The 27,228-nt window shown below is 37.9% G+C and overlaps 1 protein-coding gene across 5 annotated transcripts in view; it reads right to left on the reverse strand.

Annotated features, from left to right (window-relative positions):
• Positions 1–27,228, reverse strand: part of MAST2 (microtubule associated serine/threonine kinase 2) — a 179,002-nt gene that overhangs the window by 34,667 nt on the left and 117,107 nt on the right. For all 5 annotated transcript variants that reach the window (XM_081055906.1, XM_081055907.1, XM_081055905.1 and 2 more), the window contains one exon: positions 15,998–16,089. In XM_081055906.1, the coding sequence (XP_080912032.1) occupies positions 15,998–16,089 (92 nt within the window). The remainder of the gene's footprint in view (positions 1–15,997; positions 16,090–27,228) is intronic.

A 27,228-nucleotide genomic window follows, 5' to 3' on the forward strand; every position in this document is an offset into this window, starting at 1 on the left:
GCCAATTAAAACCATAATGGGATACTCACATACACCTATTAAAATAGCGAAAAAGATGGACAATCTCTAATGTTGGTGAAGATGTGGGACAACAGGAACTTTTAATCATTATTAGTGGGAATGTAAAATGGTATAGCTACTTTGGAAGACAATTTGGTAGTTTCTTATAATGCTAAACATAATCTTATTGTACAATCCAGCAACTGCACTCCTAAGTAATTACAGATGGTCCCCAACTTACAATGGATCAACTTAGAATTATTTTCAATTTAGATTCTGTGACTTGGTTTTATTATAGATGAAAAATAAGCTTCATAAAGACATGTAGCTCTCAGTGGAAGAAAGATTATTGGCTGTGTTTATTAGAATATGATACTTGTTTTTCAATTTATCCAAAGGATGGTAAATTTTATCTTCTGTGATGTCATGCAGTTTTTCTTGGAAACTAATGGAAAGATTTAGAATATTTTTCGCAAATACGTTAAAAAATCTACTGAATATTTCATTTGGAAGATGAGAAACATTCTATTTCCAATATTTTTAATTGGCAGATTTGCCTGTTTCAGTAAGTGGCATCACTTTTGTCAACAAAATCAAATAGATGGGAACATTTCCAAATATCCATTTTCAAAATGCTCTCTCCATGGCACAAATTTCTTTCAAAATGTAGACACTGTTTCATTCATTGTTAAAATGTCAACTTCACCCCAAATGAATGGGCTAAGAGTATTTGACATATCCCACAAAAAATATCTCTAAGGCAGCATACTACTAAAAATCACTTGTTACCGCAGAAAAGGTCAGCAAAGTTGGAACACTTGACATTTCATAAAAGAAAACTGCATTATATCATTTAGTCTGAGCATTCTTTTAAGTAATTTGCCACAAGACAACCAGAAAATTTCCTTCTTACATAAAATGTTTCAAATATCCCTCCATATAATATTATAAGCTACTGTAAAAATTTACCTGTAAGCTGCAACATGTTATAAATATGCTGAAGGGAAATGCATGATCGAGAGTCTACAGGAGAACTCCATTCTTTGTTCATGATACGTTACGTACAATTTATGACACAGTCTGACATATGGATCTAATAGACAGTGTCAACCCACACCTAATTAAGCCCAACTTAATTTTGCATTTTTAATTTGCTTATTTCAAAAAAATAAGCAGATGTTTTAATATCCACTACCCCACCCCACCCCAACACCCAAAAGGATCACATTTAGAGAACCACTTTTGAAGAATGCTGCTATTCAAAACTTCTAAGTATTAGAATGACACATAAAAAGTGATATATTAGAAAAAATGTCCAGCTTCAAAATTTAGAATGAACTGAGTAGAAAGAGATAAGGAGTTAGGGGGGTTTCTTCAGTAACTCAAATGAAAGGTGACTAGGGTTCCCATAAGGGCATAACAAAGTCAGAATGTATTTACCCAGAGTTAGTTTAGAACAGCTTCTACATCAAAGGCTTCTTCTGAGTCTTAAATTGGGTATATGCTCTGGTTCTCTTCTGTTCACCTATTTTTGAATCCTTGATAGCATCTACAGAACCAAAGGTACCACATGGTACCTTTTATTCCAAATGTCGATAAGGTAAGTACTTATTCATTTATCAGCTTTTAAGGTTTCTACATTTGTTCATCATAACTTTTTAGAGCTGGTTCACAATGCAACATTTTATACACCAAATATAGCCAACACCAGAGAAAGAAAATGGCTCACAAGTTATGGGGTAGTTGTCAGGATACAACCAAAAACAGACCTCTATCTACATTGTGGTAATCTTTGGCAAAATAGCATTTGTAGTTCAGGGGGAAAGAACAATGGATTCCTACCATCTGGAAACTGGTGAAATAATAAAGATTATAATTAGCGTTCCTTCTAACTGGCCAGGCTTCAATACACTCTTCAAAAGATAGTATTCTGACACCAACTAGGTGCACTGCAATTCAATTCTGACACCAACCACATGGAGTTAGCGAAGACCTGACAGATTAAGGGCAAAGTCCTCAAGAAGGCTGCCTTACTTCCTACACAGTCATAAATCTTGTAGTGGGGAGATGCCAAGGCCACCTGTACTTCTGACCTACTGCCTATAAATGTGAAGGTTGCTACGCCTCCACACTCCAGGTTCAATCATTCATCAGATTGAACTCACAGAACTCAGAAAGTGTCATGTTTATTATTAGACCTTTATTATAAAGGATGCACATAGGCAAGGTCAGGGGAGAAACACAGAGCTCCTATGCCCTTCTGTCCTTGTGGAATCAGGGCACATCACCATCCCAGCACACAAATGTGTTTACCAACCAGGAAACTCTACTCTGAGCTTTGGTTTCTACAGGTTTTGTTGAGGTTTCACTACACAGGCATAATTGCTTAAATCATTGGTTATGCAACTGAGCTCCATCTCCAGCTCCTATCCCCTGCCCAGGAGGCATGGCTGGCCCAAAGTCCCAACTTTCTAATCGTGTGGTTGGTCTTCCATCCAGAAGCCATCTGGGGTGGGATGGGGTGGCACACCTTAGCATAACAAGGACACTTATGAGTCAGGAAATTCCAAGTTTTGTAGAAGCTCGTGCCAGGATCTTGGGATAATTACAGACCAGAGAAATTGTTGATTACACTACAGACGCTAAGGCCTAAAATGCTTGTTCTACTTTTACTGTTTTCTCAACGTCTCTAACACTCATTTTACATGGAAGAGGACAAAATTACTAATATGAAGATTGTGATAGAATAAAATCGATAATTTGAATTGGTTTTATTTTGAGGGAAGATTAAGATGTTACAATATTAACATTTTGAAGAAAGTATTTAAATTGATTCTTATTACTTACATTCACAGTTGTGGCTCCAGAAAAATCACATCAAGAACTCTTCCTTAAAAACAGCCAGAAGTGGCCAAAAAATCTGATAGAAAACCCAGCAACCCAGCAAGCAGGCTTTTTTAACCTTACCAAGCAATTTAGCAGCTAGAGGAGAGAGTTCAAAGGCAAGTAATCATCCATCCCAGGGAAACAAGTTATAATGAAACAAACAACTGGGAACAGTCAGTTGACCTTGAACTTGTTGCTTCACTTACACAGTTTAACAGGTTATAAAGTAATACATAGCAAGCACCTGTGCAAATACCACCCAGGTTAACAATGCCATCTTCCGAAACCTCTCTACATCATCCTTCCAATCAAAACCCCTCCTGTTCCTCAATACAGGTACACATTACCCTTTTATGGCAATCATTTCCTTATAGCTTTACCAACTAAGTATGCATCTCTAAATACTTGAGTTTAGTTTCTCATACAATACTTCTAGAATATTTTTATCACTCAGAAAAGTAACCATACCTGTTAACAGTCACTCCTCATTTCCCTCTCCCCAAGCAACCACTCACTAATCTACTTTCTGTTTGTATGGAATTGCCTATCCTGGATATTTAATAGAAATGTAACCATAAAATATGTGACATTTTGTGTTCTAGTTTGTCTATTTTTAAACTTTACATAAGAAAATGCCAAACTTTCCCCAAAACGGTTGTACCAATTTATACTTCCACTAGTAGTGCTTAAAGCTTCCCATTGTTTCATATACTTATTTGCACTTGGTTTTGTCACTTTAAGACATTTTTGTTGGTCATATAATGGTATCTCACTGTGATTTTACTTTGCATTTCCATAATTACTAATAAGATGAGTTATCTCTTCATGTATTTATTGGCTAGTTGGATTGCTTTTGTGAACTGCCTGTTCAAGTCTCTTGGCCTTTTTTCAATCATATTATCTTCTTATTTTATTGATTTTCTGGAGTTCTTTAAATGTTCTGAATCCAAGCCCTTTGTCAGTTTTAAGTATCATAATTATCTTCTCCCACTTTGTAGCTCATCTTTTCATGGTATTTTTGATGACTAGAAATCCTTAAATTTAATGTAGTCAAATCATTAACCTTCTCTTTTATGTCCTTTAAAAAAACCCCTTTATGTCCTTTTGAGAAATAAAGCTATCCTCCTGTATACCTTCTAAATGTTTAGTGCTTTGTCTTTCACATTTAAATCTACAATTCACACATCAAATCATCACATGACACACTTTAAATATCTTACAATTTTATGTCAATTATACCTTAATGAAGCTGAAAAAAGTCTAAAATTTACCTGTAATTTATTTTTTGTGAAGAGTTAAGTCTTTAAATTTCTCCATATGGATATACTATTGTCCCAGTGTCACTTTTGTCATAAATCAAGTGTCCATACAATGTACAGATTTGTTTCTGGGGTCTTCCTTCTCCTTCCCCTACATCTAATCTTCCCTTCAATATTCCTTATTTAAGTTAAAGGTATCATCACTCATTAATGACCCAACCAGGAAATCTGGAGACAATTCTAATCCCTGCTGATTCCACCTCATAAATTTTTCTCATCTTCATCTATTTCCTCCATTTATAACATTCCCGTACATCTTGACAATGGCAATGGCCTCTTAACCAAGCTTCCAATTGCCAGAATATATTTACTTTTGTATTCCGAAGCACCCTGAAAATACATTTAGTATAGGTATAACATATAACATGGTAGGTGAAACCTGACTGCTCCCTGTGGACGCAGCTTCCCCTGCAGTTCTCTCAATGCCTGCTTTCACACACCCCTTTACAACACTGGGCCTAGAGGTAGGGTCGGTATCCTGCTGGCTCTTCATGTTGCCTTCTGGGTGCTCTCTAGCTCTATTTCTCTCTTGAAATCAAGACTAATATACTGAATTACAGTATTGTCCAGAAGCATCTCAAACTCAATATATTAAGGATCAGAGGTCTGGAATACAATGATTATTCTGGTTGCGGGGCAGGGGATGAGGTTTCTAGATGGTACAAGGTAGAAAGATTGGAGGTAGTGCTTAAAAAACAGGAGGAATGAAACTAAAATTATGGAGACAAGGTCTGAAGTGTAAGTACAGGGCATAAGTGACTGAGGTAGTATGGAGCTACTAAGTAGTAAGGTCATTGACCAGAAAAATTCATGAGTTATGCAGTTGTTCATAAGTGAGGGAGAAAATCTGTTTGCAATTTGTTGATATTCAGAGAGCTCATGGGATTCTCTTTGCCATTTTGTAACAGAGTCAAAATCAATCATTTCTACAGATTTATTTCCAATTGTAACAATTTGCTCTTTTCCATCTTCCTCTGGTTCATCTTCTTCCAGAAGGTCACCAGAAGACAAGAATTCAAAGAACTGAACATCTTAAGAACTGAAAAGATCAACTACAAGTGTACTGAAACCATGAAGAATAATGGAGAGTTAGACCTGAGGAATCATAGTGAGTCAAGAGCTACGGTGTTTACAGCTGCAGTGATGGGTAGTAAGTGAGATAATTTAATGGTATCAGATTCAAAGTTTTGGAACATTAGGAAGAGAGGGAGAATAATGAAAAGACAAGGAGAGGTAAGAGCTAACACTTGAGAGGGCTGTATGACAATCAGTGTTCTAACCCTTCCCTCTCCCCCAGGATTCTATTAGAACAAGATTGAGCATGTATCAATAGATTTTGCTGATAATGGACTGTGAATTCCAGAAGGTACATTAAAAGGGTTTCAGAGTCAGAGAGGAATGAGAAAAAAGGACAGAACAGGGAATGGTCAAAGATTTATAGGAATTGAGAGTGTAGAAAATGGGAAGGGCTGGTACCTGGAGGTTCCTGTGGTGACTAACAATAACAGATAAGGGATACAGAAATTAGCTCTAGTAGGTGAAGGCAGATAGAGGTGAGAGGCTGCAAATGTTAGGGAGTGAAGAGGAGTGGATTACTGGGGCTTGCTCTTGATCCAGGATTATAGGAGCTGAACATTTAAGGAAAACATACCTCTTAGTCCCAGAATACTACTGTGAAGTCAGATGAAATGTAACAAACATCATATAAACATGCATGCCCACTGACCTGTTAATCTTATTCTAAAAATGTATACAGTATATTCAATGACTCAGCAATTCCATGCCTATATATATATACATCCTAGACAGTTTTTGTAACCATGATGTTCAGACAATTAAGTTCGCGAACTTAATTGTCTGACCTTTCGTATACACATAAAGAACATGAGGAGGGATGTTTATTGTAGCATTTACTGTAACAGTGAAAAACTGAAAACAATCTAAACGTCTGTGCTAGTTACCAGTTTAATACCTCTCAGCTCCAAATTCATCCTTCAATACCTGCTCTGGGATAAAGGAGCGAATTCCTTTAAGCAATTTTCCTTTACAGCGAGCACAATGTTAAACATTCTCAGTAGAGGGTGCTGGAGGGACACTGCAGAAGAAGAGGCTCCTGGTGCACTCCCAGCAACGGCACCAACAGCTGGTGTGGGAGTGGACATGCAGGGGTGCTCTGACACAGTCATATGCTGGCTACCCTGCCTCACCAGGCCTGGTGATCACCTTTCCACAGCCCTCCCTGCAAGGACTCTGTGTGCTCCAGGCACGCACACGCTAGTGGTCTGGCTCCCCTCTGCTTGCCTGCTCCATTCCCCACAACCTCGGTTTGTCTTCCACCATCTTGAGGGGTATAATATGCTCCCAGCAGCACTTCCACTCTCTGTGCAGGCCTGCACAGGCTGTAACTTGCCAGTGCTCCAGAGGGAGCTTCCTGATTGCTCAGTGACTGTGGACCAGCTCTGGCATGGGCACACTAGCAAACATCTCTGCATCCAGTCGGCTGCAGTTACACCTTCTCCGACAAGGTCTGAGTCTAGCCCAGAAGAAGTCTGAATCCAGTCTAGAGGGCCTTCCTACCAGGTCTGCTCTTCCCTGGGTACTTTTCCTCAGCTTTATAGCACCCTTTAGAGTTCTCTTACATCTCAAAGTTACTTTTTTATTGTTGCAGTTAATTATTTTATTAAACTTTACCTTTTAAATCACTGTGTGGTTTGTCTCCAGTCTGACACAATGTCCATCAATAAGAAAAGAAATATGTAAATTGTGGTAGTTATACAATGGAATACTCAGCGATAAAAATAAATGAATTAACTTCCTGTTTCTGGTCTGGCATCTAAGGAGTTTAGAAGTCTCTGCTCCATCCTAACAACTAAAAAGCTGAATAAACGGAAAAACAAACAACTCTTCTTAAATCTGTCAGAGAAGTAAAGTGACAGAGCAAACTGCTGCCTCCAAGATGAGAGAGACAGACAAGTGGATACAGAGAATCACAACTTACCACAGGAGAAACCCATGAGTAGAAACCTCCACAGAAGCCAGTGACAAGGTAAGAAAGCCTGAATTGTAATTGCAGGCTCAGTGTGAACAAATCTGAGTTAAAAACTCTTGGGGGATGTAGTCAAAGAGGGATCCCCACACTATTGAGTTTTACCAAGTCCTCTCAGTGAGTATCAAAGAAAACTCCCCTCAAGCTTCCAGCAGGGGGAGCGGTAAAGGAACCATTTTGAAATATACCAGAACATTATGTTCTTAACAATGTTCACCCTCAGGAGAAACTATTTTACCAGAACTTAACCTGCTGGGGCTTGATCAGAGCCTAACCTACCTGGGGGAAGAGAAATACCTAACTCCAGCCCCCTCCAGCCATCTTGTCCCATTTGTGGGGGGTGGCCGTCGGGTGATGGGACTAAGAAGCACTGGTGAAGTTCATAGTCCAGAGGCACAGGCTCACCAAAGGACTGAGACCCAATCACAGGACTACAGAGCACTTCCCCTCCCCTTACACTTTACTACTACATTACTGAAGGCCTATTTACAGCAGTTCTTTTTACGTAGTGCATCATGTCTGCCTTTCAATAAAAAATTATAAGGCATACTAAATGGCAACACATGCAGTCGGAAGAGATTAAACAAGCATCAGAAACAGAGTCAGATATGACAGGAATGTTGAAATTATCAGAGCAAGATTTTTTTAAGAATTATGATAATATAATAAGAGCTTTAATGGAAAAAGTAGGCAACATGCAAGAACATATGAAAAATGTAAGTAGAGAGGTGGAAATTCTAACAAAAAAATAAAAAAGAAATGCTAGAGGTCAAAAACACTGTAACAGTAGGAAGAACGCCTTTGAAGGGCTCATTGGTGGAAATGAAACAGCTGAGGAAAGAATTTCTGAACTTGAGGATACGACATTAGAAACTTCCCAAACTGAAAAGCAAAGAGAAAACAAAGAACAGAATAAATAGAACAGAATATCCAAGAACTGTGGAACAACTGCTAAAGGTGTAACATATGTATAATGGGACTACCAGAAGAGAAGAAACAGAAGAAATATTTGAAATAATGGCTGAAAATTTCCCCCAGTTAATGCCAGATACAAAACCACAGATCCAGGAAGCTCAGAGAACACCAAGCAGATTAAATGCCAAAAGAGCTACACCTAGGCATATTATATAAAAAGCCAGAGGGACAAAACACCTTACCTAGAGAAAAGCAAACATAAGAATCATATTCAACCTCTCAGAAACTATACAAGCAAGAAGAGAGTGTAGTGAAATACTTAGCGTCGACAGGAAAAAGAACCCTACCAGCCTAAAATTCTGTACCCTGCAAAATTATCCTTCAAAAGTGAAGGAGAGGGGCTAGCCCAGTGGCTCAGGCGGTTAGAGCTCCATGCTCCTAACTCTGACGGCTACTGGTTCGATTCCCACATAGGCCAGTGGGCTCTAAACCACAAGGTTGCTGGTTCAACTGCTCGAGTCCCGCAAGGGATGATGGGCAGCGCCCCTGCAACTAAGATTGAACATGGCACCTTGAGCTGAGCTGCCTCCCGGATGGCTCAGTTGGTTGGAGCACGGGCTCTCAACCACAAGGTTGCCAGTTCAATTCCTAGAGTCCCCGCAAGGGATGGTGGGCAGCACCCCCTGCAACTAAGATTGAACATGGCACCTAGAGCTGAACTGCCACTGAGCTCCACAAGGTTGCCGGTTCGACTCCCGCAAGGGATGGTGGGCTGTGCCCCCTGCAACCAGAAACGGCAACTGGACCTAGAGCAGAGCTGCACCCTCCACAACTAAGACTGAAAGGACAACAACTTGAAGCTGAATGGCACCCTCCACAACTAAGATTGAAAGGACAACTTGACTTGGAAAAAAGACCCAGAAGTACACACTGTTCCCCAATAAAGTCCTGTTCCCCTTCCCCAATAAAATCTTAAAAAAAAAAAAAAAAGTGAAGAAGAAACAAACACTTTCTGAAACAAAAACTGAGGGAACTTTTTGCCAGTGAACCTGCCTTACAAGGAATTAAAAGTTCTGAGAAAAAGAAAGTGGTAAAGGTCAGAAACTCAGATCTACATAAAGAAAGAAGTGAAGATAAAATTAAAACTTTGATTTTTCATATTCTTAACTGATCTAACAGATAACAGTTTTGTCCAAAATAATAATAGCAATAACAGATTACATATGTTTATTGTGTGTATACCATGTTTCCCTGAAAATAAGACCTAGCTGGACAATCAACTCTAATGCATCTTTTGGAGTAAAAATTAATATAAGACTCAGTCTTATTTTACTATAAGACTGGGTATAATATAATATAATTAATATAATATAATATGATATAATATAATATATAAAATAATACCAGGTCTTACATTAATTTTTGCTCCAAAAGACGCATTAGAGCTGATTGTCTGTCTAGGTCTTATTTTCAGGGCAACACAATATATATATTGTGTGTATATATGTACATACACGCGCATGCACTTATATATAAGTGAAATGAATGCCTGCAATAATACAAAGAACAGGAGGGATGAACGGGGATTATTTTATTTAAGGTATTGGTACTACCTGTAAAACAGTATAGTGTTATAAGTGGACTTGGATTAGTTGTAAATGTATATTGCAAACACTAAAAAAAGTTTTTTTAAAAAGTGCAATTGATATGCTAAAAGAAAAAGAGAGAGAGAGAGAGACAATGGAATCATAAAAAATTCTCAGTTAAAACCACAAAAGAGAGAAAAAGAAAAAAGAGTAGAAGATAAAAATAGGAGCAAAAGCTACAGGCAAAAAATGGTTGATATTAATCCAATTATATCATAACACCTTAAATGTCAAAGCTCTAAATCAGTTAATTATCAGAGATTGTTACAATGCATTAAAAAACAAGATCCAACTATTTGCTATTTATAAGAAAGTCATTTTAAATATAAAGATGCACACAGATTAAAAGTAAACGGATAAAGCTATATCATATTAACACTAATCAAAAGAATGTGGGAGTAGCTATATTAATTTCAAACACAGCAGACTTCAGAGCAACAAGTTATCAGGATAAAGAAGGGCATCACATGATAAAGGGGTCTATATTAAAAAATAACATAATAATCCTTAATGGTTAGGCACCTAACAGAGCTACAAAATATGTGAAGCAAAACTGTTAGAACAGCAAGCAGAAATAGATGAATACACTATTATAGAGACGTCAACACTCCTCTATCAGAAATTGACAGATCTAACAGGTAGACACTCAGTTAAGGACATAGTTGAACTCTACAGCACCATCAAGCAACTAGATATAACTGACACCCACAGACTAATTCATCCAACGGCAGCATTCTTCTCAAGCTCACATGGAACAGTCACCAAGACAGACCACATCATAACAAATTTAAAAGAATAGAAATCATATAATGTCTACTTTCACATCACAGTGGAATTAAAACTAGTAACCAAGAACAGGAAAAAAACCTGAGAAAATCCCAGAGTACTTTGAGATTAAAAAACACACTTTAAAATAATACACAGGTCAAAAAAGGAATTTCAAGAAAAATTAAATAATATTTTGAACTAAATGAAAGTGAAAATACAACTTATCAAAATTTGTGGGATGCAGTGAAACATAGCTTAGAGAGAAATTTATAGTTTTAAATGCATATATTAGAAAAGATCTAAAATTAATCATCTAAGCCTCCACCTTAAGAAACTAGAAAAAGAACAAATTAAATCTAAAGTAAGCAGATGAAAAGAAATAATACTAGAGCAGAAATCAATAAAGTTGAAAACAGAAAATCAATAGAGAAAATCAACAAAACCAAAAACTAGTTCTTTGAAAAACAACAACAAAACAGACAGACTGACTAAGAGAAAAAGAGAGAAGACACAAATCCTAACATCAGAAATGAAAGAGGGGACATCACTACAGATTCCATGGACATTAAAAGGATAATAAAGGAATATTATGAACAACTCTATGCCCACAAATTTGATAGCCTAGATTAAAAAGACCAATTCCTTAAAAGACAAAATCTGCCAAAGCTCACAAGAAACAGACAATCTGTATAGGCTTTATCTATTAAAATTTCATCAATAATTAATAACCTTCCAAAACAGAAAGCATCAGGCCCAGATGGTTCACTAGTGAATTCTATGAAACATTCAGGGAGAAATTTTACCAATTCTGCACTGTCACAATCTCTTCCAGAATATAAAAGCAGAGGGAACACTTAACTTATTTTATGAGGCCACCATTATCCTAACACCAAAACTAGGCACAGACATTACAAGTAAAGAAAACTACAGACTAATATCTCTCATAGACACAGATGCAAACTCAACAAAATATTAGAAAATCCAACCCAACAATGCATAAAAGGAATTATACATCATAACCAGTGGGATTTATCTTAAGTATGTACATGGCTCAACCTTTGAAAATCAATTAATGCAATCAATCACATCAATAGGCTAAAGAAAAGAAGCAAAATCAAATGATCATATCAACATATGACGAAAAAGCATTTGACAAAATCCAATAACCATTCACGATTTCAAAAATGCTCAACAAGTTAAGAATAGAAGGGAAGTCCCTCAATTTTGTAAAAAAATCTACAAAAAACTTACAGTTAACATCATACTAATGGTGAGAAACTTCAAGCTTTTCCACCAAGATCAGGAAAATGGCATGAATTGATATCCACAAAATATCTTACCACTGCTTTTCAACATCATACTGTAAGTCCTAGCTAATACAGTAAGATAAGGAAATAAAAGATATACAAATTGGGAAAGGAGAAATAAAACTATCTTTGTTTATAGATGACTTGATGGCCTACATAGAAAATCTGAAAAAAATTTGACAAAAATCCTCCTAATAAGCAACATAGCAAAGTTGCAGGATACAAGTTAATGTACAAAAGTCAACACTTTATACTATCAATGAACAAGTGCAATTTGAAATTAAAAACATATTAACATTCACATTAGCACCCCCCAAAATGAAATATATAGGTATGAATCTAACAAAGTATGTATAAAATCTATGAAAAAAACTATAAAACTCTGATGAAAGGTATCAAACAGGAACTATATAAATGGAGAGACAGTCCATGTTCATTGATAGGAAGACTTGATATTGTCAAGATGTCTGTTTCTCTCAACTTCATCTATAGATTCAATGCAATCCCAATCAAAACCTCAGCAAATTGTTTTGTGGATATCAATAAACTGATTCTCATACTACCAAACTTCAAGATTTAGATTATAAATCTATGGTAATCAAGACTGTGTTATTGGAGAAAGAATAGACAAATATATGAATGGAATAGAATAGAGACAGAATACAGAGCCAGAAATAGACCCACAAAAATGTAGTCAACTAACTTTTGACAAGGAGCAAAAGCAATACAATGGGAAAAAAGACAGTCTTTTCAACAAATAGTGCTGGAATAACTGAACATCCAGATGCAAAAAAAAAAAAAAAATGAATCTAGACACAGACTTTCATAAAAATTAACTCAAAATGAATCACAGACCTAAACATAAAACACAAAACTATAAAACTCCTAGAAGATAACATAGGAGAAAATCTTGATGATGTTGGGTATGGCAATGACATTTTAGATAAAACACCAAAGGCATGATCCATGAAAGAAATAACTGATAAGCTGATCTTTATTAAAATTAAAAACTCTGCTCTGCAAAAGTGTATGAGAAAACAAGCCACACAACTAGGAGAAAATATTTGCAAAAGACATGGACTGTTATCCAAAAGATACAAAGAACATTTAAACCTCAACAATAAGGAAAACAATCAGACTAAAAATAGGCAAAAAGTCCAAACAGACACCTCATCAAAGAAGATATACAGATGGCAAGTAAGTAAGCATATGAAAAGATGGTCAAATCTTATGTTATTAAGGATATGCAAATTGAACGAGATACCGCTACAAACCTATAAGAATGGCCAAATTCCAAAGCATTGATACCACCAAATGCTGGTTAGGATGTGGAACAATAGGAACTCTCATTTGTTGTTGGTAGGAATGCAAAATGGCACAGCCACTTTGGAAGACAGTTTAGCAGTTTCTTTCAAAACTAAACATACCTTTAACCATATAATCCAGCAATCACGCTCCTTGGCAGTTACTCACATGACTGAAAACTTAAGTCCACATAAAAATCTACACACAGATGTTTATAGCAGCTTTCTTCATAATTGCCAAAACTTGGAAGTCACCAAAATGTCCTTCAGTAGATGAGTGAATAACCTGGTACATCTAGACAATGGAATATTATTCAGTGCCAACAAAATGAGCTATCAAGCCACGATAAGACATGGAGGAATTTTAAATGCATATTACTAAGTGAAATAAACCAATCTGAAAGGTTATATAGTGTATGATTCCAAATACTATATGACATTCTGGAAAAAGCAAAATTATGGAGACTATGAAAAGATCAGTGGATGCCAGGTGTCGGGCAAGGGAGGGATGAATAGGCAGAACACAGACAATTTTTAGGGCAGTGAAACTATTCTATATGATAATACAATGCTAGGTACATGTGATTATACATTTGTCAAAAACCGCAGGATGGTCACCACCACCAAGAGGGAATCCTAACATAAACTATGGTCTTTGAGTGATAATGATGTGTCATTGTAGGTTCACCAATTATAATAAATGTGCCCCTCTGGTGCAGGATATTGATAATGGGGAAGGTTGTGCATGTATGGGGATGGGGTATATGGGAACTCTCTGTACCTGATGTTCAATTTTGCTGTGAATCTAAAACTACTCTAAAAAGCAAAGTTCATTCATTAGTTTAAAAAAAAATTAACTAGGAAGGTTCCATTTCCACAATGGCTGAGTAAGTGCCTCCTGAACTGACCTTACTATAGTTGTAATCTACTTATATATAGTAAATATATTTAACATTGAACTGAATTGTATGACATAAATGGACCCACTTTCAAATCAACGGGTCTGATTTTATTCAACAGATTCCAGACTTGAAAGTGAAGTTAGAGTCTTGGAACATCCTGGGGACCCAAATATCAGACTCTATAAAATTTGAGGATATAATCTGATATAAAGTTTGATCTGGATGGGACAATCAGTGCTGGCTTTCGCAATATCTGGGTACGTAAAGTCTACAGCCATGAACTAGCTTTTAAGCCAATTCTTCCTCCCTGGATTTGAGCTCCACCTGGATTTTCTGCAGTGATTTGGGGAGAGATGATGACAATGATAGCTAATACTTATGGAGTATGAAGCATGTTACACATATTAACTCAAAGCTAGAGTCCACAGACCCAGACTGAAAAGGCCAGATGATGTTCTCAATCAAAGCCACAAGAGTAGGGAAGATTTAGGCCTAAACTCTAACTGCCAGGAATCTAAATAGAGAGATAATCATCTCAGAGAGGAGCAGCCAATTACTGCACAGTACTCACATTACAGTTGGGAAACTATGTACAAGGTCTAGACTGTGCTAAATTTATTTCTATATGATGAAAAGGTCAGGTTGGATATATGCTGAGTTTTTACAAAGTTCCAGAGTAGAATGAGCTATATGAGATAATACATTACCCAATTTTGCATGGGAAAGTACCTAAGTACAATGAGAACTTTGCTTTAAAGGCCAAGCATGTCTTCAATTCCCTGGGTCCCTCTGTGCTCACGGTGGTGTCTTCTAATGTAAGAGTTAGTGTTTGAGAGTGTAATTGCTTCGTGTAAAAGGGCCATGAGCACAATGAATAGCTGGATCTGAGCACAGTAAAATGAGACCCTCCTCCCAAGGACAAAGATCAACTTCAGAATCACCAGAGTCTCAAGGTACTCAAACAACTACTCCACATGCACCCTCACTTTCTCTCTCCAAAGACACAGTAAACTGTGAGCAAAGAGACAAACCCAAGTGGAACAGACCTGTCTTACTCGGCTTCATGCCAAACTGTTTCGCTACCCTTTTATTGCCCAAAGACAGACATGGTTTACCAAACCCAGGCAGCATGCTCTGAAGAGCTTTCCGGGGTTCCACACCTGCCCATTTCCATTACCCCTAGGTCTGGAACTTCCACTGCAAATAGTGTAGCTATGAACACTGTAGGAGTGCAACAACCCCTTCAGCAAAGCTGAGTCCCCTTCATCTGGCTCCTCTGGCTCCTCTAGAGCAAAATACATGGCTTACTCAAATGAGGTCTTCTGCCTCATAATTTTTACATATTCCTCAGCGCAAGACAAGTAAATCGGTCCTTATACTATCTGGTGGAGCCATTATGGAGCAGAGTCTAAATACATGAGATTATTTGCTTCAATTCCAGTATGAGAAATCAATGTCAACATGAAATAAATATTTCCCTCACTTTTTTTGACTCCTGTTCTAACAGAGGGAAAGTTATCAGAAGTCCCATGAGGAACAAAATCATCTCTGTAAGCTTTGATCCTTGGGTATGATAGAACAAAATGTTAATGAAGTCTTCATCACATGGCCCCAGATAGCTGGAGCCATAACACACTCTCAGCACACTAGCACAGAGCCCATGGATCTAGGCTATATACCTGACTCCAAGATAAGCACAAGATAAAAAGAAATGCTCACAGTTCAAGACTAGAAACAACTAAGAGTCAAAAACACATTATCCCATAGAAAGCATGTCCATGAGCTCTGTGTGCTTTAGGCAGCCAAGTGAAGTGACAACATAATGTACCGAACTGCACAAAGTGAGAGGTAGGAAAGAAATTGGGCATCTTTCATTCCACCTTTCTTAACCTTCAAGCACTCACCTGTGTGGCCATGGAGTGGTGAGTGTGGCCGTGGTAGTGTAGGTGATGTACTGGAGGTCACAATCAAACTCTTGCGGTTACTTGTCCGACAACTGCAATGAAAACACAAATGTCAGTTACAACAGGGCCACAAAGACCTTGAATGGCTATTGAGGAACAAAAGAAGGCACCATTCCATGAACTGAGCAATATACTATTTTAAACTGAACTGGGTTAGCAATTACTATTTGCTAACCGGTGAATGTTTCGTAATTCACTGTGTTCCACCTTGGAATAACTTTTGTCACTGTTTTGATTTTTACTTTGTATTGCCATTACCTTTTCCCAATATTTAGTTTTTGCTTCCCAAGCAAATACAAGGAGCTCCCTAAAGATAACAACTATTTTCTTTTTTTTTTTAAATTGGGGAAGGGGAACAGGACTTTATTGGGGAACAGTGTGTACTTCCAGGACTTTTGCCAAGTCAAGTTGTTGTCCTTTCAATCTTAATTCAGGGCGCAGTTGTGGAAGGCACAGTTCAGCTCCAGGTCCAGTTGCCATTGTTAGTTGCAGGGGTGTGGCCCTTCATCCCTTGCGGGAGTCAAGGAGTCTAACCAGCAACCTTGTGGTTGACAGTCCACGTTCCAACCAACTGAGCCATCTGGAACTGGCCCATGTGGGAATCGAAACGGCAGCCTTTGGCATCAGGAGCACGGAGCTCCAACTGCCTGAGCCACTCGGCCGGCCCACAACTACTTCTTAAATGGTATCTAATGAAGAATGACTATGGCAAATTTGATTTAGAAAACAAAAAACACAAGTCATAAATATTCTCATATCTCATAAAAATTAATGCTCTTGCCATAAAAACAAAACTATTAACTTAATCTATGAAATTTATTTTTAAAAAACTTAATCAGTGAATTAAATAATATTCTCATCTCACCATAAATTTCAAAACAGGCCTGGGTTCCTTCTATAAAGTTGGCTTTCCATTACATGTTAATGCCTGAGGTTTTTTTCCCTGTAGTTAGAGAAAACCAGATAATGATGAAAAGCTATTTCATGCTACCTGCTACTGAAAAGTGTGTATAAATTTATTTGAGTTAGCCCATCTTTTAAAGGCATTAGAAAATCTTGCTATTTATATTCATCCAAACATTTACTGAACACTTATTATGCACCAAGCACTGTTCTAGGTGCAGAAGCAAAGCAATGAAGACAGGAAAAATCTCTATCCTCAAACTGGAGTGAATAGTGCTATGATGAAAGACAAAGAGAGAGGGAGAGATGTTCAAGAAATAGCGTTGTCACACAGCAGCCTAGCCGACTGTCCTCCCGTATCTTTCCTTGAGGAAAGAAGAGTCTGTGAGACTGTGCCTTTTTGGGACTTTATCATGATGTTTACACCTCATGTCTCTCTGTCTGGTCCCCAAAAGATGGTTTGCAGCCAATGATGAGTAAGATTCCCCATGGGGGGGACAACTCAAGCCAGGCAGAACCGTGTAGGGAGCCCCAATGAGCTGCCTTGGAAGATCTGGGAAGGGGCTTTGTCTCCCCTTTTCCCTGTCTGGGAAAAGCCACTGCTAACTCTGGCTTTCCTCTCTCACCTGATTGTGAGAGAAGTCACGAGAGCAATAAAGATCAGCTCTCTCCACTTTGCTCAACAGAACAGTTTCAACGTGAGAGACCTGTCTCCGGGGAGGAGCATACCTCACCTAAGTCATCATAGGACTTTCTGTTCTGGCTGCTAGTGGACAGGGATAATTGGTTTGATTCACTTTTGTGACATGATGGATGAGTCACACAGACCGTGTGAAAAAAACAATTATCACTTCCTTGTATGATTATCAATAAAAGCCACCAGTTGGCCTGTTTCGGTGCTCCGACCCTTGGCCCTCTGAGATTTAACTGCATTAATTCTCTGTCTCTTTCTTAAAAACTTAACCTAACGCTGCCCCTTCTCGCTCCCTCACTGCCCGTATTGCGCCGGACATGACAAAACAGCAAAGAAGACAACTGGGTGGCAGGAAGGGAGAATAAAAGGAAAAGAAGTACGTTATAGAAGCTATGGAGGTAGGCCACGGCCAGACTCTGTAGTGCTGGTAGACTGTCATAAAGAACTATTGGAAATGTGATGAGAAACCAGAGAAGGACTGACATCAATCTCAAGAATAAGATTATGATCAGAAATGATAAGTACCTTTCCCCAAAAAACCATCCGAACTAATCTAATCATGAGCACCCTTCATTATCTCAATCACCATCAAATGTCCAAGACTTCCATTCTCTAATTTGATAGTCTCCCTCTGCAACTTGATCTTCAGAAAAAGCTTACACTGTGCCTTCTTTAACTAAATCTGTTATCAGAAAACTTGTATTTTAAATTTCTTTTCTCAACATTCTCTTTCAATTTTAGCTCTAACTAAAAACTTGCTATCCCCCAGAACACCACAGTCTTGGTGAAATCCCAACCCTTTTAAACCCAATTTTCTATCTATTTTGTGACTGTACTCGGGCAGCTGAAGGTGACTGGAGAAAAACCCCAAACCTGGTGGTGTCTCTATATTTATGATGATAAATATCAAGTGGGTCTTGTAAACCATATTACATTTACCTAGGCAATGTGCACCTAGATAAAACAAGAGATAAAATAATTCCACTACCCCCAAAAGTTCCCACTTTCCAGTCAACTCCCTGTCTCCCAACCACTTTCTTGTATCACCATATATTAATTTTGTTTTACTGGATTGCCTATAAAAATTATGCACTATGCAATTTTTATGTGTTTGGCTTCTTTTATCCAACTGAGTATCTCTGTAACTCTTTTTGAGATACTTCTTCATTTAGTTTCTAGGACATGATGCTTTCCTGGTTTTCCTCCTATCTCACTAGCTGCTCACTTTTCATTCTCCTTTGCTAGTTTCTTCTCTTTCTGGTCTCTAAATCATTTATTACTCTGAGGCTCAGATCTGAAATGTCTTTTTTCCTCTCCCTATACTCACTCCCTAAATGAGTTTTTCAAATTTCATAGCTTTAAATCTATAATGCTGATGATCACCCAGCTTATTATTGTTAATTCTGTGCTCTCTCCTGAGTGCGGACTCACACGAGTATATCCAAATGCCTACTTGACATCTCCAATTGGATGTCTACAGGGCATCTCAAACTTAGTATTTCCCTCTAAAACCTGCTAGTCCTCCTTAAGTTGTATCTATCTCATTACAGGGCACCACCATTCGTCCAGATGTTCAGGCAAAAACCTATGAATCATTGTTGATTCTCCTGTTTTCTTCACTCCAATATCCAAAACAACCAACAAGTTCTGTGGATTATACCTTTAAAATATATCCTGAGTCCAAAGAATTCTCATTATCTCCATTACTACTACTATCCCAGTTCAAGTCCATAAAAGATTTCTGAATGATCTTCTTTCCACTTTGGTTCTTCCTGCCCACCTCCCTGCCCCCATGACCCTTCACCCATCAGCCAGAGTAATAGTTTTAAAACAATACATGAGATCATGTGAATTATTTCTTAAAAACCCCCAGTGACTTCCCATGACAATTGGAATAGAATTCAAACTGCTTACCATGGTCATTCACATTAATCCTACTCTAAAGAATCTACTTTTTCTTAGTTAAGGTTCTTATCTAAGGTTTTGTCTTTTGGGTTTTCTTAAAAAGAAACATACCTATGTTTATTTAGTCCCTTGTTCTAAGAGCAAATAAGATACAAATATTCTCAAGAAAATAAACTCTAGGCCCTTCCATTTTGAATGAGAGATTTTATAGGATGTATGTATGAAACAACACTGACCCAGACCAAGGGAATTCCGAATAGAGAGATACCTCAAAGACTTTTGTACATTGGCACACACTACCTGCTTCAACAAGTATGTCCTCCCTCCTGGACTTATCCAATTCTACCCACTCTTTAGAGACCATGAGTCAAATGAGGTTTTGTGTGAATTCTCTTTTATTCTTTGAAGCAGGAGCTTTTTCTTTCTTTGAACTTCTTTAGCACTTGTGTCTTACACTACTCACAGTTTTAGTGTCAATGAAGTACAGTAGAACAGGGCTTCGTAATTAGAAGATCTGAGTTTGAGACTGGCTATTTGACCTAGAGCAAGTCTCACAAATTCTTATGCTTTGGTATTGTCAAATATAAAATGAAGACAATTTAAACCTTACATGTCATTCTAGACTACTCTCTTTTATATTAATATATTAATCCACCATAAATCTTGTTGGCTTTAACATCAAAATATTTCCCAAATCTGATCACTTCTCATTTCTTTCACCACTACCACCTTGGACCACGCCACCATCATCTCTTATCTGAACTAACTGAAATAGCTTCTTCATTGGTATTCCTGCTTCTACTCTTGTTCCCCTAAAATCTACTCTCAACAAAACACCTTTTAAAATGTAAATCAGAAAAGACTTCCACTTCTAACCATGATGGAATAACAAGGAATAGATTTACCCTCTCAGCTTATACAACTAATAAACTGTGCAAAAAAAGGAAACAATTCTCAGACATTGGACAACAAGCAAGCTAGACAGTGATTGCTCAAAGAACGAAAACAAACAAGGTGAGTCCTAGGATTGCCTGAGTTTACTATCTAGAAAAAAAGACTTCCCAGCAACAGCACTGGGAGGAGGAGACCTGCAGAGAGCCTTGTGGTCTCCCTAATTTGAGCAAAATACCCAAGAAAAGGAGCAGGTGGAACAATATGGTAACTCACAGGACAAAAGCAAGGAAAAATTAGTCCCAAATGCCACTCTGGTCCCACCCAGCAAAGCTTAAAAGCAATTCTCAAAAAGATAAAATTACTTACAAGTAACTTAGCAGTGTCCCAGAAAATGGCTTGAAAATAATGAAAGAAATAAAAAGTATCCAGCATATAAAAAGGTCAAATTCATAATATTTTGTATGTGATAAAAAATTACTAGGCATGGAAAAAAGCAGGAAAATAAGACCCATAATGGAAGGGGCGAGGTGGGGGTGGGGACAACCAATAGGCCCAGAGATGACACAGTGATAGAATTAGTAGATGAGATAACATTAAATTTGTTATTATAACTGTATTCTATATTTTCAATAAGGTATAGGAAAGTATGAGCATAATAAGGAGAAATTATGGATGATATTAGAATGACCCCAAATAGACCTTCTAGAGATTAAAAGAGTCTCAGATGAAAAACACACTGGATGGCATTGCCAGGAAATGAGGCACTGAAGAAGAAAAGATTAGTGAATCTACACATAGCAAGAGAAACTATGCAAAAATGAAAATGAGAAAAAAGAACTTTTTTAAATGGAAAGAGTAATAGTGAGTTGTGTAAATGTGTAATTAAAGTCCTGAAAGGGAGGGAGGGAGAGACAGAAGAAAACATTTGAAGAAATAACTACTGCAGAATTTCCAAATTTGATGATAATTATAAACTCACAGATCCAGGAAGTTCAATGAACCCCATGCACAAGAAACACGATGAAAAGTACACCAAAGCACATTATGAAGGTCTGTCAATTAAGTTAGTGAACTTTTCACCGTGGCTTACATCGGCAGCACTGTACAAACAGCTCGGTAAGGTTTCATAACCTTTATATATTAGGTGTCTCTCAGCTGTGTTCGTGTCGACATGTGGCGGTGTCTTGTTGAGTGGCATTCATTATTATTGTTGCGTGTTTTTGTGTGCCGTCACAAGAATGTCTGAGTTTGAATTAGAGCAATGAAAAAACATTAAATTTCTTGTTAAACTTGGCAAGAGTGGAAGTGAAATCAGGGACACCTTAGTACAAGTTTATGGGGATAATGCCATGAAGAAAACGGCAGTGTACAAATGGATTAAATATTTTTCTGAGGGGAGAAAACGTATCACTGATGAAGAGAGGTCACAGCAGCCAGTAACAAACAGAACTGACGAAAACACTGCAAAAATTCGTCAAATTGTGCATCAAAATCGTCAGCTTACTATGAGAAGCATAGCAGACCAAGTAAACATCGATAGAAAAACAGGAAAATGTTAACTGAAAATCTTGGCAGGAGAAAGGTGTGTGCAAAAATGTTCCCGAAGGAGCTCACTGGTGAACAAAAGCAAAAAAGAGTCGAAGTCTGCTAAGACCTTTTGGAGAGGCAAGACGATGATGTTTTGGGCCGTGTTATCACTGGTGATGAAACATGGATGTACCAATACGACCCTGAAACAAAGCATCGAAGTGCACAATGGAAGTCAGCCAATTCTCCATGACCAAAAAGTTCCATCAGTCCAAATCAAGAGTCAAAAGGATGTTGCTAACCTTTTTTGATATCAGTGGGATTATTCATTATGAATTTGTACCAACTGGACAGTTAACCAAGTTTACTATTTGGAAGTGCTGAAAAGGCTGCCTGAAAACATTAGACGAAAAGACTTGAACTTTTCGCCAACAATTCATGGCTCTTGCATCACGACAATGCACCAGCTCACGGCACTGTTTGTGAGGGAGTTTTTAGCCAGTAAACAAATAACTGTATTGAACACCCTCCCTATTCACCTGATCTGGCCCCCAATGACGTCTTTCATTACCTGAAGATACAGGAAATACTGAAAGGAAGACATTTTTATGACATTCAGGATATCAAGGGTAATATGACGACAGCTCTGATGGTCATTCCAGAAAAAGAGTTCCAAAATTGCTCTGAAGGGTGGACTAGGCACTGGAGTCAGTGCATAGCTTCCCAAGTGGAGCACTTCGAAGGTGACCGTAGTGATATTCAGCAATGAGGTAGGTAGCACTTTTTCTAGGATGAGTTCACAAACTTAATGGTCAGACCTCATATAATCAAATTAATTAAAACCAGTGATAAAAAGAAAATCTTAAGAGCAGCCAGACAGAAAAATTACATAAAAGATAGAAGAACAAAGATAATGACAACAGCCTTCTCACTGGAAAAAGATGCAAGTAGAAAACAGTGAAGAAACATCTTAAAGTACTGAACCTAGAATACCAAGCAAAAATATCTTTCGAAAAAAGTAATCAAAATAAAGACTTTTTCAGACATACAAAAGCTAAAAGAACTCATTACAAGTAGACCTGCACTATAGTAAATATTAAAGGAAGAACTTCAGGCAGAAGAAACATGATACCAGATGGCAATCTGGATCTATACAAAGGAAAGAAGCACCAGAAAGGGTAAACATGTGGATAAATATAAATCATTTGTTTATATTTTAAAAATCTCTTTAAATTATAATTGAGCTTCAAAGGAAATATAATTTATTGTGGGGTTTACAATGTATATAGATACAAAATGTAGAACAAACAGCCTTAGCACCCAGGCTGAGAGGGAAGAATGGATGTGAAATTCTTGTGAGGTTCTTAAATTAAATGTGAAGTGGTATAACATTACTTGAAAGTAAACTGTGACAAGTTAAAATTTTATATTATAAATACTAATGCAACTACTAAAAAAGAAAATTGAAGTATAGTTAATAAGCCAACAAAGGAAATAAAATGGAATCATAAAAAACTACTCATTCCAAAAGAAGGCAGAAAAAGAAGACAGGAACAAGTACAGTTGGACCAAATAGAAACAAACAGCAAAATAATAGATTTAAATGCAACTACACCAATAATCACATAAAATATAAATGTTCTAAATACATATTTAATTAAGGCAGAGCTTGCCAGACTGGTCCCAACAATATGCTGCTTATTTTTTGTAACAGCTGAAAACTAGAAACCACCTCAGGTGTTCACTGACAGGTGAATGATAAATAAATCAGAACATATCCATACAACAGAATTCTACTCAGCAAAAAAAGGAATGAACCCTTCATTCACACAACGGATGAATCTCAATTATGCTAAAAGCAAGAAGCCAGACGTAAGAGTATATACTGAACAATTCCATTTATACAAAATTCAAGAAAACACTAACACTAACTAACCTATAACCTGTAGTGACAGCAGATTAGTGGTTGCCTGACCAGAGGCCCAAGAGGGATGATAAAGAGTCATGAGGAAACTTTGGGGAGTTATAGGTATGTTCATTATCTTAACTGTGCTAATGGTTTCGCAGATGAATACATATATTAAAACACATCAAATTACACGTTTTAAACAGGTACAGCCTATTATACTTCAATCATACCTCAAAAAGCTATAAAAATATTTTTAATGTAAGTAATATTAAAGTCACTCTTCTGCTTAAAATTCTCCTTGTCTCACTGAGAGTAAAAGTCGTTGCTCTTAGAATGGCCTACGGGGATCAGGGTCTGGATCTCCGTTACCTCCTTCCCTCTTACTCACTCCACTGCAGCCACGTGGACCTCTTCACTTTCCTTAGACTATGCCAAGCATGCCACGGCTTCGGGGCCTTTACAAATGATATTTCCTTTGCCTACGTCTCCCCCAGATAGCCCATGGCTTGCTCCCTCACCTCCACCAGGTTTTTGCTTAAGTACAGTCTTCTCAACAAATGTTCCCCTGATCATTCTATTTAAAATTGTAACCACCTCCTCCTTTCCTGACACATTTTTCTTGATAGCACTTACCACTATCTAAAACAGTATACAGAGGGTGCCAAAAAAAGTCTACACATTTTAAGAAAGGAAAACTGTATTAAAATTGTAATACTCAATATATACCGATAACAAAAGATGAATACAAGTCACGTTTGACCTCTGCAATTACAAGAGGTGCTCAAAGTGGTGACCATCAGTGTCCAGACAATTCTGATTTGGGCGAACTACTGCTTGAGCAACTTTGATCAAAGTGTCCATTTGTATATATATTTTTGGCAACCTCGGTATATTTCACATTTATTTGTTTGTTTTCTCTCTTCCCATGAGAATCTAAACTCTACAAGATCAGGGGCTTGTGCATGCTTTGTTTACTACTATATTCCTCAGTACCTGGAACACTGCCTGGCACATGGTAGGCTCTCAATAAATATTTGTTGTGCTCGCTTCGGCAGCACATATACTAAAATAAATATTTGTTAAATGAATGAATGGATGAGTACGATTTGTTACAAGGATTAAAATAAAAGACGATACTTGTACACCTGGCACATGTAAGGTATACCAAACCATTATGTCTAAATTCCTTATGTATGGAAATGAAGATCTGTTGAAATTACAGGGACAGGTAACTGATTCTAATTTCATTTTCCTTGCTCTTATTTAAAATTAAAATAAAATTCAAAACACTGAAGATCGTATGTCCAGGCCACATGCCTTTTTAGGAAGGTACACATAATCTCACTTGGCAAATCAGCAACAGCTGCCAGGGGGAAAAAAAGGTCAGACACCCTGGCACAGATGCCATGACTCAGCTGAGATCCAAAACTAGGAACTGGCTCATTTTTCCATTTCAACAGACTCTGGCCATTTCTCCAGGATGTTAGAAGATAAATGGCAGGTCTTAACTCTTCCTTCCCAGTAAGATGAAAGTACTGGATGTTTACAGTCAGGCACACTAATGCTCATCTGATGGGAGGTAACCTGGAAACCCCCTGAATTGATCCCGTTGCCTATTCCAAGGACTGGGTTAAACCACACTGCTGCCCAATACAGTAGTCCTCTCTAACCTGCAGGGGATGCCTTCCCAGGCTCCCAGTGGATGCCTGAAACTGCAGATAGTACCAAACCCTATATATACTATTTTTTTCTTATACATACTCGTACATATCTATGATAAAGTTTAATTTATAAATCAGGCATAGTAAGAGATTAACAATAACTACTAATAAAATAGAACAATTATAACAATATACTGTAATAAAAGGTATGTGAATGGCTTTGGGGCCATTATCAAGTAAAATAAGGATTACTTGAACACAAGCACTGAGATACCAGGACAGCATGAGTAAATTTGGTAACTGAAGCGCCTACTAAGTGACTAACAGGTGGCTAATGTATACAGTGTGGATATGATGGAGAAAGGGATGATTCACATCTCGGGCAGGCCAGAGTGGAGCAGTGTGAGATTTTATCACACTACACAAAAAGACACACAATTTAAAACTTACGAATTGTTTATTTCTATGATGTTCCATTTTTTTCCAGTATTTTTGACCACAGCTGACTGCGGGTAACTGAAACTGCAGAAATCAAGACTACAGATGTGGGGACAGAGTCCCAGAGAGCAGTTTCCAGGCTCTCGGCCTCACATGGAAAGGTGCTGGCTCGGTTATTAGATGGCCATCAGCTGTAATCAGATGGCCATCCGCTGTGGCTGGGTGGCCCTCAGCTGTTACCAGCTAGCCATTAGCCATTAATATAACTGCCATGGCTATACTAGTAAGCGTGGATTGCAGCTAGCAAGTGCAGTTAGCAAGCAGATTGTGGACTGTGGATCCTGTTGATCCTACTTCCTGTGTCTTGCCCGGCCGCCAGAGAGATTGGAGTGCAGGAAGACTCCTCGTTGGGGTATTGGTGGATATTTGCTTTTGTGTCTCAACCAGCCGCCATCGAGAATATAGTAGTATGACTCCCCTATCTATGGCTCCATTGTTGTTCCTTTTTAGCTTTGCCATATTCTGTGTCCACCCGACGTCGAGAGCAGAACCAGAGACCCTGCATTACAACAGATAAGGGCAGACTACTGTACCATTCCTGTCACTTGGTAAATCAGAGCAAGGCTTGGCATTTCATCTTCTTATATCTTCACCATGGTCATCTCAGTGGAGAGTGGGAGCAAGGACTAAAGTACACTGCAATCTGTGTGACACTGTTGAATTGTGGCCATATTTACAGAGTACCCAGCCTTCAAAATCCCTCCCTTCAGTAACTAGCAGGTATTCAGAAAACCTGTACCCCTGTAGGAAGTCTGCTTCGCAGTGTAAAGCAATATAGGGTTACAGATTCCTTAAACCTCTCCAATCTGCCATCCCAGAAGTCCAGCTGCTCCTAAGAACTTGAGTCCTTGGCAATTGGCTAGAACTCGGCTACTTCCTTTCAGAATTTAGAATAAAACGAAAAGACCATTTCTGTTCCATTAGTGTGATCAATGAAATAGAGAAGAATCTGGGGCCATTTAAGGTCAAGCACTTCCAGGTGTTATTTCAGAGTAACAAAAGAGCTGATGTCACCTTAAAGATTGAGCCGCTAGAGAGGGAGAAAATACATTCTTTTAGTCAATAAAGGGTGGTGCTTGAAGATAAATCCATTGTTTATCTCTTGCCTGGATTATTTCAACAGCCTCTTAACTAGCCCTTCTGGTTTACTCTTGTCTCCTATTCCCAGATTGTTCTTCAC

Source organism: Rhinolophus hipposideros (assembly GCF_964194185.1).
Source record: "Rhinolophus hipposideros genome assembly, chromosome: 8".
Taxonomy (NCBI): domain Eukaryota; kingdom Metazoa; phylum Chordata; class Mammalia; order Chiroptera; family Rhinolophidae; genus Rhinolophus; species Rhinolophus hipposideros.